The sequence below is a fragment of the Ischnura elegans genome, chromosome 1 (genome assembly GCF_921293095.1).
Source record: "Ischnura elegans chromosome 1, ioIscEleg1.1, whole genome shotgun sequence".
Classification (NCBI taxonomy): Eukaryota; Metazoa; Arthropoda; class Insecta; order Odonata; family Coenagrionidae; genus Ischnura; species Ischnura elegans.
The window spans coordinates 56,974,795-56,989,332 of NC_060246.1; the positions used below are offsets into that span (position 1 = coordinate 56,974,795).

General features: G+C 38.7%; 2 protein-coding genes across 2 annotated transcripts in view; both read left to right on the top strand.

Annotated features, from left to right (window-relative positions):
- Positions 1-298: 298 nt before the first annotated feature.
- The window catches only part of LOC124161056 (meckelin), a 45,527-nt gene continuing 31,287 nt past the window's right edge, over positions 299-14,538 (top strand). Inside the window, exons 1-2 of the mRNA XM_046537227.1 lie at positions 299-496; positions 579-758. Of these exons, the coding sequence (XP_046393183.1) occupies positions 307-496; positions 579-758 (370 nt within the window). The 5' untranslated portion in view covers positions 299-306. The remainder of the gene's footprint in view (positions 497-578; positions 759-14,538) is intronic.
- On the top strand, positions 4,188-7,099 carry LOC124161038 (jerky protein homolog-like). Its single transcript, XM_046537190.1, has 2 exons — positions 4,188-6,216; positions 6,372-7,099. The coding sequence occupies exon 1, from the start codon at positions 4,599-4,601 to the stop codon at positions 6,198-6,200; it is 1,602 nt and encodes a 533-aa protein (XP_046393146.1). The 5' UTR covers positions 4,188-4,598; the 3' UTR covers positions 6,201-6,216; positions 6,372-7,099.

A 14,538-nucleotide genomic window follows, 5' to 3' on the forward strand; every position in this document is an offset into this window, starting at 1 on the left:
TGCTCATGTCAATAAATTCCATTGATCACCCTCATAAATTCCTTCCTCATCAGATTTTTTGGCCATTCCTTGAGGACAATATGAACGATTCAGTCATTTTTATTAGCTAATTTTGGACCTATTCCTCGTAGTTTGAAAGTAATTTAGGGTTTAAATACTATGCGTACTTGTTTTATTCTTTGAGTATGCTATTTTCGTCACTCATATATGGCGCTCGGTGTGGTTTTATATATCGATAGATATCGACCTTCGATCTATTACGATAGAGTCGATAGGTCGTGCTGCGATCCAGCTTTGTTTGAAATCATGCGGAGGTTCCCGATAGTGCTAACAATTTTGTTTATATTTCAATTTTTTACCGTTTCATTCTCATTTTCTGGTGAAATATTGGAGTACATAAGTCCTAAAGACTGTAAAGAGCAAGAGATTTTTAGTACAACGAAGTTACAGTGTGCCAGTTGTGATCACGAAGCTTATTTACGTCCTGATGAGAGTGGTTAGTGTGCGAGCATGTCTATTGATTTTTATTTTCATATTATTGCTGCGTGGTTATCTAATCAGTAACTATGTGTCCGTAGGTTATTCATGTGTGTGTGAGGAAAACGCCATCATAGTTTCAGAAGAAGGAGAATTCTCTAAGTGCCGTTTGTGTCCGTCTGGTCACCGACCATCCACTGATAAGAGAAAATGCCTTCCTTGCAGTAGCAATTCATCCCTAGACGTATCCTGTGGCAAATGTGATATTGGAGAAATTCAAGGTAATTTCTGAAGCACAGTTAGTCGTAGCAGACTGGCTTAAATCCATGATCATGTTTTCCTTTCATGAGTATAAATCCACATTCTGGTTTTCAGGCCTTGAGATTGAAAGGTAATTTTAATTTGTTGAATATGTAATTTTTAAAATTTATTTTGCTTTATTATATATCCTAAGTTTGGTGCAGATCCGACGAAAATTGGCATTTTGATAAAAGTATACTGTTACCTGCGGATTTGCCAGTCGACTTTTATCATCAAGTTCAATATACATGCTGTTCACTAAAGCAATGTGAATGTTGAAATCTGTGACAGATTTTAGCCTGTTATTGACATAAGTAGAAAAATAAGCAAAAATTTTATGGTTTCGGGTCTATGGGTGTACTGATCACAAATAATTTGTACCTAAGTAGGTGCCCTAAGCTTATGCTTGTTTTGTAGATAGCAAGGCCCGGCAAATAGCTGGTGTGTTTCATTTTCGCTTTCTACACCTTCAGGAGATGTTCTTTTTGGGTTCCTATAATTTTTAATGGGCTATAATACCTTACCATTAAAATCACTTTTAGATGTTGTTGAACCATAATAATAGATTGTGTTTAGTGTTAGTGCAGTGTGAAATTAATTTTTGTGGAATTGCTTGCTATTAAAATACGGCTACATTTGTTCTTTATTTCTTTCTTCTGGTACTGTGCTACATGGACGTTAGTCATTTTGAGTTTTCAATTGTACAAGCATTGAGTAACAAAACATTAAGTAATGGCAATGTCATGTAAAGGTCGAATTATACGTTAATATGTGAGTGTGCACATTAGTGAAGCTGATACCTACTGAGATGTTGACTTCTTTTAAAAAATATTGAATGGTCATTATTGCTTGCTTTTATCAAACAATGCTTTTATCAAAATGCCAATTTTCGTCGAATCTACACCAAACTTAGGATATATAATAAAGCAATACCAATTTAAAAAATTACATATTCAACAAATTCAAATTAGCTCCTGGCTATCCCTCTTCCTCCTTCTGAAGCATCTATTTTTCTGTATGATAAAGCACTATGATCCATATCAGACTCTGCTAAATTTTTCTTCATACTCTAATGAAGTGGTCATGGCCTCAACTCTTTCTTGTCCATTAGTTACTCCTTTGGTTCTGTACTATCCTCCTTATATCCTTACTGCAGCTTATGTTTTCCTCTATTGTGCTGCCCAAGAAGTTCAACTTTTCCATCAGTCCAAGTTAGTGACAATCAACTGGTAGATGGTGACTGCTAATTTTTGGGTTCTCCAGCCGGGTCTTTCGTTTATGGTTGACCATGACCTAGGCATGAACTGGTAGATGGAGCCTAAAGTACTCTTCCCTCAAATTTTTACAAAACCACATGATTTCATCTTCTTAAAAATAACCTTCATGCCCCTAATCTCCATCAAAGGTGGATTAAAGTTCAATCTCCCTACTTCAACTCGTAAATCCAACTAATCATATTCCTCCCATACTTGTCCCTAATGTCCCTTTGTTTGCTCATCTTGATTCAAAGTTGACTGCCTTTGCTTGTGTGATCTTATCAATGTACAAGTTTTGAATTCCTCTTCAGAGAGAGAGTCTCCTGTTCCACCATGTCATACCAAATGCTTTTTAAAGTCAGCAAACTCATCCTGGTTAAACTAATAAAAAATATTATAACTTCCTCTGTACTACTGTTTTCATCATTGCTTTTGCATCATAAATTTACTTCTCCCTATCTGAATCCAAACTGACATACACCCAAGTACTTGGTCAACCTTACTTCCCTCATTCTATTCATAATCTTGAGCTATGATTTTACAGCATGCTAACTTAAGATAATGGCCATATACTTCCCGAATTCTATGAATGTCTTCTTTTCGATGATGAGAATATGAACTGCTTTCATGGAACCTACCGGCCAACACCCCTCTTCATAGATCCTTCCAGCAGTTTCACAATACCTCATCCTTTCAATATTCCCTTTATTTTTCAGAAGCTCTGAAGGGGTCGATGCCCACCGATTTCCTTTTGTCCCAAAGAACTCTGATGATTTTGACATTTAAAGTACTATGCCCACTATTATCCTCGTATATTTCACCTTTTTCCTCTATTTTCAACCTTTCTTTTGTATTTTCAATATCATGTAAATTTTCTGAATATTCCTTTCCTCTAATTTTTGGCCTGGTATGTCCCGTTTTACCATCAGATTACAACTTCACCTTGGCATTCAGCATTGGCGTCAGTTGCTGTAAAACTTAGTGGGTGACAGGCTTCTAGGAGATCTGGGGGTATGGAATACTTTCCCTATAATGTCATAAAATTTTATGGGGGACATATCCTAAATGTCAAATTTTTAGGGGATGCATCTCCCATGTCCCCCACAGGATCAACACCATTGGTATACTACATCTTTGTCTTTCCTTCCTTATGCAACATTTCCATTTTGTCGGTCTAATCCGTCCACCAAGCTTGTCTTACCATCCGTGTTTTGTATCTTTGGCTACTGTTAATCTCCCTAAATATCCTCTTGCCTTTCTCGATGTCTATTTTCTTACATTTCCACCTCTCCTTCATTTCTCCACCTCCCTTCATTACCATTTCATCTGTGATCCAATATTTCTTAATTATTTGGCTCTTCATGTATTCCAATTTACGTCCCCTCTTATTCTATTATTTTTGCTATAACCCAACTGCTCTCATCCTCTATGGTCTCCTTGTCCCTTATTTTGCTTGTGTTTGTGATTGATACTTTATTCCTCTAACATATTTTTATTACCTTATTCTTTTGGTCGTTTATTCTTCCAATTCCATATCTCTCTACTTCTATCCCTCCCTACCACTACTGCTGCAATCCATCTATTTATTGCTCATGCTTCTTATGTGAGAGGTGTTGCATATCCTCCAAGGACTGAGGGATGTACCTCATTACCAAGAGCTGCTGCCACGATCCACTTTTAAAGGGGGGAGGACTTTACTTGAAAAAATATGTACTACCTTGCTTGACGGGTCCCAGGAAGTTAATTGTTTTACTCATAAAATTTTGCCAAATGTTCAATGTCGCTAAAAATGAGTACCTTGGGATGAAAGCGCTAACAAGTCTGCGAATCGGCCAATGTCCATTAAAAGATGAGCAATTAAATAAATCTGTAATTTATAACCTCGCTCCCCCCGTCTCCCCGATAATCACGGGGGTGCGGGAGGAAAGGCATCCTTTCTCCCCAAGACCCCCTTAGTTGCGTTTTTGAATGAAAACAATCCCTGAGCATTGAAATTTTACATTTATGAAAATGTACGCTCGTCGAGGCATGCATTTCATCGCGAGTTCGATTTGCATATTAATTGGTTGCCGTTTTTTTCTTGTATGACTGAAAGTTTTGAATATTGAGCCTGTTTCGGAAAACTGAAGTACATTCGTCGCTATTTTGTTTGAAAACGCGCTCGACGTGCCGTGCGCACTCCTCTCGCGACGTGCTGCGATTTCGGGAGCTCTCGGTTCGCGTTCAATCAATACAACAACGGCAACACACGAATATAATAATAGCCCCATTTAGTCTAATAGTCCTCGGTAGTGCTACATAGTTCCCATGAATTAAAACTTCGTATTTAGTAGCCGCGCTCCATATTAAGGGCTCAATGTAACGAGGTAGCAGCACTACTATAGCCAATGTAGAATGTACAATTGAAGCGCCTTGATTTCTCTGTCTGCAGCTGTTACTGTTGCTTACAACATATATCTGTGCCCGAGCTATGTGGGAGCACAGTTCATATATTTTTGTGTGAGAGTGAATTTTCGCTGGGTCTTCCGTGTTTTGTTTTGTCATCGTGGGTTTTGTGCTTGAAGCATGTCTTTGAAACGGAAGCGTGTTGTTTTATCGTTGGCAGACAAAGTAAAGATCATTGAACAGTTGGACAGGGGAGCTTCCGCTAAGAAGTTATCCGAGATGTATAGCGTGGCAACATCGACAATTTCGGACATAAAGAACAGCAGGTCTTCGATTTTAAGCTACGTTTCCACCCTTGACAGTGAGGATGGTCGGTCGTCGAGGAAAGCGATGAGAGCCGCAGAAAACAAAGAACTCGATGATGAAGTCTTCAAGTGGTTTTTGCAACAGCGTGCGTTCGGAAACCCTCTTTCAAATTCGATTATCTGCGAAATGGCGAGACGGTTTGCCGAGCAAATTGAGGGTTTAGATTCGTTCAAGGCAAGCCATGGTTGGCTGCGGAATTTTAAGGCCAGACATGGCATCCGTGAGTTAGAACTAGGGTCCGAGAAACCACCAGATCGCCCTCAAGAAGATAAGAAATTTTTGGAAAAATTTAAAATTGAAGCAAAATCTTATGACCCCGAGTTTTTATACAATGCGGATGAAACAGGCCTTATTTGGAAGGCTTTGCCAGGAACAATTTCAACTGCTGACAGGGAATCTAGTCATAAGGTCGCTGAAGACCGTGTTACCTTTCTGATTTGTGCCAATTCTACTGGGGAACACAAAATACCCCTTCTGTTGATTGGTAAAACAAAGTCCCCTGATGCTTTCAAGGGAATAAAAACACTTCCTCTTTTTTACATGAGCCAGCCTAAGGCTTGGATGACAGCTGCCCTGTTTACCGAATGGTATGATTCAATTTTTGTGCCTGAAGTAAAAAAATATCAAAAGACTATAGGAAAAGAAGGAAGCAAAGTGTTGCTGATTATCGACAGTGCACCAATCCACCCCACAGAAAACATTCTTGAACGAGAAAATGGACTTTTTAAAGTCCTTCATGTGCCAACTAACGTAGCGAGTCAGTTGCAACCTATGGACCAATTAGTCATTGAGAAAACCAAGCTCCATTACAGGAAGCAACTGTTACAGAAACTTTTGTTTGGTGACGAAAAAGAAATTTTGAACCAATATAATGGAATTAATTTGAAAGATTGCTCTTACATGATAGCAGAAGCATGGAATTCGGTAAATAGAAAGGTGTTACAAAGAGCTTGGTACAAGTTGAAAGGCACCTCAACCAAGAAGGAGCAACAAAAAGAGAGAGAAGAAAGAAAGAGGGAAGAGGATGAAGAGAAAAACACCCTTGAGGCCATTAGTATTATGATTTTGAAAATTCCTGGATGTTATGAGTGCAGTGAGGAAGATGTTGGCAAGTGGTTGGCCTGTGATTCTTCGGACTATGGATTCCAAATGCTCGGTGAAGATGAACCAGGTCAGAGTGATCCAGAAGAAACTTCTGATGATCCAGAAGATGGGAGCATTGATACTGAACCAACTGCTGGGCCGTCAGCTAGTGAGGTATTTTCATGCCTTCGCACAGCACTCAGGTGGATGGAACAGCAGCCTGAGTGTGACCATCTTCAACTACTCACTATCAAAAGGATTCAAGACTTAGCTATGTACAAACAAGTGAAGACAGCAAAACATCTTCTTTTGACTAATATGTTAAAGCAGTGACATTAGTGTTCATTATGTAAGTACGTAATGTAATCAATGAATAATATTTTATAAGTATCTAAATTTATTATTTTGGCAAATAAATAGGCTTTTTTGTGAATTATCAAAAATTCTGTAAGTATTTATCTGAATAGGGTTTGATTCCAATAGATCTGAATTGTTGGATTCAAGTTGTGAAGTATTTCCAGACAACTCGCCTCATTTTTCATGGAATGGTTGAGTCCGAATCAATCGTGAATGCCTGAATTAGGCTGGCTAAAACCATTTAACATCTCCCGTTGCACATTTCTTCGACAATGCATTACAGTATGCCGTGAGTTTTTGCCTTATATATTTTAAGGTAGAAATGCCTTGACCACTCTGTCAGGCATTTGAGATGGACAAAATTTGAGATGAAGTGGGCAAGAAATGACAAATTTTTATTAATGGGACAGAAATAGTAATGAGGCATTTCTAAAGCTACAGAAAATAATTTTTGGGGGTTACCAAAAGTGGTTCTCAAATTGTGTGCCTATGACTTCCTCTCTGCCAATATGTGATAGATGAAAATATGTTGTACATGTTTTTTATTTCACTTAATGTAATTATGATGAGACGTAGCTGTATATGTTTTTTCAATGTAAGGTAGAAAGAAAGTTCTGAAATCAATCAGCATCAAAATTTCATTATCAATAAATAAATTATGAAAATACATCACGTGTGAATTATGCATTTTGAGCCGTGTTGTAGTCTCATTGACTGCACTGTCTTTGTGATAAAAATTGGGGATCATTCTTAAATATTTACTGTAGTATTTTCCTTTATTTGTTTACAGGAATTGTGTTTTATAAAGTGTAAAAATTTCCCTCACAATGAAAATATATTACTGGAAGAACAATCATTAAATAATTCATAAAATTACAATTTAAGATGGTATTGCTTTTCCTGTCGCCCATTCCCTCTCTTATATGTTTTAGTTGAACCAATGAGCAATTTGTGTGCCTTCTGCTCCTCTGGGGACTTCACCTCATACCTTTTCCCCTTTTAACGCTATTCCTTCTCATCTGTCTCTCTGCATTTCTAATATCCTTTGGGTGCATTTAGAGGGAGTAAGTGCCCAGACCACTATCATGACAGCCATGGCATTTCCTCCTGTATGTGACCTCTATGTGGCTGCTTTGTATGAGTGCTCGGTTGGAGTATAATTTACATTTTATCCACTGTTTTTGTAGAGTTTTTTTCGTACTAATTCTATAATAACCTTAATGCAAAGGAAAAGGTTAAGTGAGATAACTTCCAAAGATGTATTATTTTCTTTCATGCAAATTAAAATGAGCAAGAAACTCAAATAAATTAAAACTTAACGGAAATCCATGCCATAAGTGAAATTCATGCGTAGTATATATTACTCACATTTAGAATTTATCAAATTTGTAGTTTTATTTTATTTGTATTAAAGGGTATGATGGTGAATTCGGAATCACGGATTGCTGAGCACATAGGTATCCCCTGCTTCTTAATTCCTCCTTGTGTAAAAATGAATTATTGCTATGATTTTTTAATCAAATATAAGAGTTGATCTTTCCATTCTATTCAGGTTATCACTGCGTTTGTTGTGTTTTGTTTGTTTCGGTGAAAACCCGAATAGAATGGAAAGATCATCTAATCAATGCAGCGAAAATCTTTGAACCTAAAATGTAAGAGTTATTTTAGATAACTAGGGCACCACTGCAACAGCTACCTACAACTCTCTTTGATCGTGTTCAATCAAGCATAAATTCTTTGCATTGTAAGATATTTGAAAGTGGTAATGGCATGTGCAGCTCAGCTTCTTGGTTTAAGAGAATTGACTATTGGTGACATTGGTTTACTTTACACCATTCATCCACTTCATATGTTGGTCCTCCCACCAGTATACTATACCAAATAGCTTGTGCTTTCATGGTGTTGAGTCCTTCTTTCATTGCCTTAAATAATTAAATGTGTATTGGTGAGGTGCATGTGGATTCATATGTTTGCATTTGGAATTTTTTCATTAATTATAGCATTCTAAGTGCAAATGTCTTAATCTTTATTTTTTCATATTACCATTTGCTTATTTTTAAATTTAAATCAGATTTATTTATTGTTGCAAAAGATCGTATAAATTTATGATGTAAATATACTCATGTAAATTGAAATGTTTCCTAAAATAATACATATTAGGTTGCCCTATATTCCATTTATGATGATAATGCATAACTTTAATGTGATTTGAGATTTTTTTCTTGCTAACATGATATGTATTGATTTAGTTTTGGATTATTTGCAAGTGTGTTTTTTTAAATAATTACATTATTTTTATTATTACTATAAGTGTGCATACTCATCGATTCTATTTGAATCCAATACACCTTGAATGTAGACCAGCCAAAATTATTTCAAAATAAATATTTTTTATCGTTTCCCTGACAATGCAGTCATTATTCAAGGAATTAGCATGGACTAGCCTACAGAAAGTAACCTTAGAATGCAAAAATTTTTCAGGGGAAAAAGTATTTGCCTTTACTCGAGTTTGAACCTAGATCTCCAGGATTTGGATGATTAAGTCTGTGACAAAACTGCTTCCCTATACTGTCATAAATTTAAGGATGCAATATTCAAATAATCTATAAGGTCTACTTTATTGATCTAATTGCTTTCGAATTCTCTCCAAATGTCCAAATAGCTTTTATAAATAAGGAATATCTTCTGTATTTATTTAGGGGGCAACTATCCAATGAGAGGATTTATCACTCCTGCATGAATAGTCAAATTTTTTTATGTGTTACTTGTGTTTTCTTTATTTATAATTGTCATACATATTTTAAATATAGGTAAGTTTTGACTGGGGGGGTATTTTGAAAATGTCACAATCTTAGCATTCCACAATCATACCATTGGTGCAAGCTACACTTTTCCTGAATAGCTGATTAATAGCTGACCATCTGTGTGCCTCTCTGATTTAAACATCTTCCTTCTCACTTTGATTGGCTATGTGATTTTTGGTATCCTTCGTACTGTGCTCTGCCTGTGAGAGCTCAGCAATCCCATGTAGGGCATGTGTATAACTATGTTCTCTAAAATTGACAATTAAGTCAGGCTAAATGAGTTTTTCTTTAGATAAGCCCATGGCTTGATAGAGACTAATATTTCCATGCTATGGGAGAGACTACTGGTTTTTGATTGGCGCAGCAGTTGGAATATTTGTACTACCAATGAAATCCCGTCAGTTGCAGATTATGGAGAAATGCTGGCAGCAATACTGTCATTATTCAAGGAATTACCATGGACTATCCAGCAGTTTACCTTTAGTGATTCATTCGAAAATGTACTCAAAGATTGCAAAAATTATGCAGATGAGAAATCATTTGCTTTTACTGGGGTTCGAACTTGGGTCTCCAGGGTTAGGATAATTAAGTCTAAAGGAAGAGCCTTAAAAAAAAGGATTCACTAAGTACACTTCAATGCTAGTATTTATTTACTAGCTAAACTAAGCTAGGCGTTTCAAAGCATTAAAAAAACATCTAAAAGCTACTTGTCGCTAAGCAGTCGTATTATTGCCGACTGAGAAAAATTACATACCAACAGAATAGCATGGAAAGTAGTGAACTCTTTACCCCCAACAATTATCCTAATCAGCCCCTGATTCCCTAGCATTGGTTTTCTGTGCATGTCGTGTGACGTCGCAGTGCAGCGTGCTCCCCGTGCATTTCGAAAGGCATGGAGTTCCCTCAGTCGGTCCGTGATTCAGGGCGGACGCGACCGCATGATATGACATACGACTCGCGGGCCGGTGACGGTCCGAAGGGAAGATGGGAGCGCTCGACCATATCGTGCTCTCGGGCAATTTTTCACGATCACTGGCGTCCGCGCGGGCGGGGAAGGAATTCTCCGAAATTTCCCGAGACGCAGTCATCACGGAGAGGAACCAGGCGGGAGGGACATGGGATACGTGGGGATGCTATTATAATCAGACTATTTCCTGCTTTGTTGTTAAGGGGAGAGGGTTCGGAATAGCGGGGGGCAGGGGACGGTGGATGTCGCGGGAGGAAGGACGGGGAGCTTCCGAGGGGGTCGCCTCGGCGGCGCCGGCCCCCCTCCTCCCATAATAAACCTGCGCGGATCGCTGGCTGGGGCAGAGGATGATAAACGACCTCGCCACGGCCGTCAGGAGTCTGTTGTATCCCTATCGTCCTCCAGATTCATAGTACGCTACCATTTCCGGAGGTCAAAGAGTACAGATTGAGGGCTCATGCTGCCAATGCCCGGTGGGCTAACTGCACCTATTCCATGCAAGCTGGGCTGGTACCGAGGGGGGATTGCCCCCATCCTGGTAAAGTGCTTTAGCCCCACCCCCCCCGAAATATTTCGCATCGTGGCAACTTCCCACGATAAATCTGCTGTGGAAACCACCAACCACCCAAGGGAACCTGTCCTCATGCACTCCGTTTTTCGATATAATTGCATTTCATCTGCCTGTAACCAATGACGCATTCAACCTTAAGCACCATTCAAACGAAATATATAGCTGATTTAATGAAATGTATGGTTTTCCGATGCGTGCGGATGTACAATAAAATATCAGTGTAGGCAACCCGCACACCACAGAATCAAATTTCTGGCTACATACTTGATTCAAGCTGTCATTTTTATGAACCCATGTTTAAATAAAAGCACCGATAGTTTAAATAAACCATTTTTTTCTCTTGCCGGCCAAGGTATCAGCACATTATGCCACCTGTTGGGTGCTTGACCCAGTAAGGGATCATGGGACGGATGGGTGGCATATTTCTCCTATTCCTCCCCCCCCCCCTCTTCCACTCTGTGGCGACAATTGGGTAGTTTCCTTCATCAAAGAAAACGAAAAGCATTGATTGCGATTCGTAACCCACCGTTAGTTCATTCATAATATACAAATTATTTAGTTTTAGAAATCCCAGTTTAGACGAATGTTAATTGTCAATTTTAACCTCATTTGAAAAAGGCCAGATTGGCGCCCATGCGATGCCACTCCGCGTGACGTCACAGGGACCTAGTTTCTATACGAGTAGATACGAGTTATACATCGTCTGAGATTACCAGTGCAAGCATGTGGCACCGAGTTACGGAAATATCTCTTAATAATCACCTATTAAAATTGCCAAAGGTCGGAAAGTTTCCTCCGTTTTATAGGGTACTCATCATCCATCATCATCATTAGTCAACAATCCTAAGATTGGTTTGACGCAGCTCTCCATTTCTCTCTCGTATCCGCTAATCTTTTCATAGCTACATATTTCTTCTCTTTTACATCCTTTATAACCTGTCCTATATAACTCATTCGGGACCGTCCCTTGCCCTTTTTCCCTTCCACTAGTCCTTCAACGATTGTCTTCATCAGACCATCGTGCCTCAAAATGTGGCCAACTAAGTTGTCCCTTCTTCTGCATAAGGTTTTGAGGTTTCTCTTTTCTCCCACTCTTCTTAGCACTTCCTCGTTAGTACTATATGGTACTAACATTCCTTATTTAAGCCAATCGCTGCCTGCTAGCTTGGTACTCTGCTACCTGCTAGCATCCTGCATCGTGGCGGCGCTCATAGCCTCGCACCAAGGTGGCCTCACACGGCGGCAGCCAGAACCAGAATGACGTCACACAGGCTTTTCCAAGCATTCATACTTAGCCGTCGCGTTTTCGCGCGCTTGAAAATTTTCACTTTTCATTTAGTCGCGAAAAATAGATATCGTCATTTAAAAATCTAAAAGCGTCAAATACATACTCCAGGAGTAATTATCTTTCTATTTGGGCAATCAAAAATAATAGGTAATCACCCTTAAATATAATAGGCGAATTCAGCATTGGATAGAATATTTCGTATCGTGCATCCGTTGACGTGATATATCAGTATACATTTGCCCCGGGAAAATGTCTTTAATTTATTTTTGGCAATGCGTAAAGAAATTCATCCATTACTTTATATTTTACAAAAATTCGTTTGAAAAGTGACTTAGTACCGATTTTCAACGCGCTGGAGCAACTTTTATCTGGAGCGTTAGTTTTATTTCAGTCGTAGTTGTTTTTTAAATTTATTATTGAAGGATCCGTTTGAATGTTTGCCCTCCCTCACTCTGAGGCTTAATTTGTCATCAACCTCAACACTGACCTTGGTATGAAGTGCTGAAACAGAATTGCTCGATGAGGGAATTTGTAAGTATTAAAAGTATAGATTTCGTAATTTGATGTGGATGTCAAAATTTTTCAAGTTCATTTTTTTCCACAAATATGTTAAAAATTGTCGAATTATTTTAATTTACAATATTTGAATTAAATACATCGACGCAATAATTATATAAAGCATAATTCGGCAGAATGCCAGTTGTGGCTGCAGGGTCGCATTAAAGTGCGTGCCACCGAAGTAATTGGTATAAAATGTTTTAAAATTTAATCATTACCTTTATTTCAATTTCTTTTAAATAATGTGAGGGGAGACACACGGAACCCAGTAGCGAGAGATAAAAGCTTGGGCGACAAAAAAATAGGGGATGGTGCTATTGCACATATCTTGTCACGAGTAGGCATGCAAATCTTGAATTCGGCACTGTCTCATATCCATTCTACGTATGTTTATTGAGGAAAAACATACCAATTGATGATGCCATTCAATTAACGATGCAATTCATATTGTTGGTTATGGTCGTATGAAAGACCATTATATTTTTCCACTCCAGTCAGTAATTGATATGATATTTAACCACTCGCGCTGCTTTGGAGCGTTGCATTGCGTCGAAGCGAGTTCAGATGGTTGCGAGTGAGTGTCCAGAAGTGTTTAAAACAATGGCGTGTGAGGAAAAAATTGCCTCAGTGTGGAAAATTGTTGAAATCTCGGAATAAATAATCTATCTGTGGTACGTCCATAATACATTATGAAAAATTATAGCGTTTTATTTCCGCTATTTCCAAAACTAATAGCGGGTTACGCCATATTTTAATTAGAACGAATATTAGGGTTACTTTTAGTTATGGGAATTAAAATAGATGTATATTGATGGGATCAACTTTCAACCATTAATGCGAGGGTGTCATTTCCTGGTCTAGACTGGCGCGAGCTTGACTTCGGATACATACTCCAAGGGGGGCTTGCCCCCTTTTCGCCTCTTAAGATTTCAAGGGCGTGAGGTAATTGACGTTGATGTCCCTGCTTCCGTGCTGTGATATCTCCGTGTCGTGATATGGATCAAGTGGTTCTGTCGAGTGGTAACTCATTGGAGCCTATAGATTTCATTTGGTTTACCCGTGGTGAATTTGCGAGACCATGTTGGCCACATTATATTCATTCCTCGCCTGCACGGAAATTTTTAAAATGTTCTTATTTTCTTTCGAAGAACCTTCTGCCCTTTAAGCCATCATAATGAGCTCTCTAAGCGTGGTAATTCTTGTCAAATTTGAAATTATTTATGCATTCAAAATATTCACTATACATATAAAAAATAAAAATGAGCAAAAATAACGAAGTTCTTGAATCTCATTTAGGTATATCATCATGTGTGGATTCTTTTAATTGCACATTCGGTTGTTGGTGAGGTTGAATGAAGAGTTCTGTTCCCCCAATAGAAATATGTAGTGTTATCTTTCGTTTGCGACTACGATTTTATAATTTTGATCGAGTGTGTAAATGCTCAAGTAAATAAGCGAGGGAAAATTAGTATTCACTTTTAAACAAAATTGAGTGCAATTAAACTATTAAAAAATATATTATCAATGTGAGTTCGAGCTGGTCCTGGGCGAAATCATTGGCTTATCGCATATTCTGATAATGGCGGTCAAAATTATGATCGTTAACAGTCATCTATCCGAAGATTGGTTTTACGCAGCTCTCCACATAATTCTCCTATCATCTCATCTTTACCAAGTATGGTATGGTATTTGGAGGAGGCGACCGACAGCTGAGGTCATTTGCGCCATGAGGGAAGGGTGTGGAAGGAAGGGTGGAGAGAAACCCGGCGTCGGCGTTAGCCTGCTCTTAACGAAAGGCGCCCAGGGGACCACGGCTTAACGTCCCACCCGACGGACGGAGTGTTGCGCTTGAAATGTCCTCCACACAACATTCAAGCAGGGATCGGGCAGTCTCTGAAAATTCTCTGCCACTGCCGGGATTTGAACCCGAGCCCGCCGGGTGGGAAGCCAACACTCTAGCCACCACACCAACCCCATCTTTACCAGTAACATAGTGCTTCTGCTTTACATTCTGAATTACCTGCTCCATGTAACTTAGCCGGGGCTTACTTCTGACGTTCTTCCCTTCCCCTGACCTTCAACAATGATTTTCGTTAGATGTTTAAAAATAGCAAATGAAATTCTTA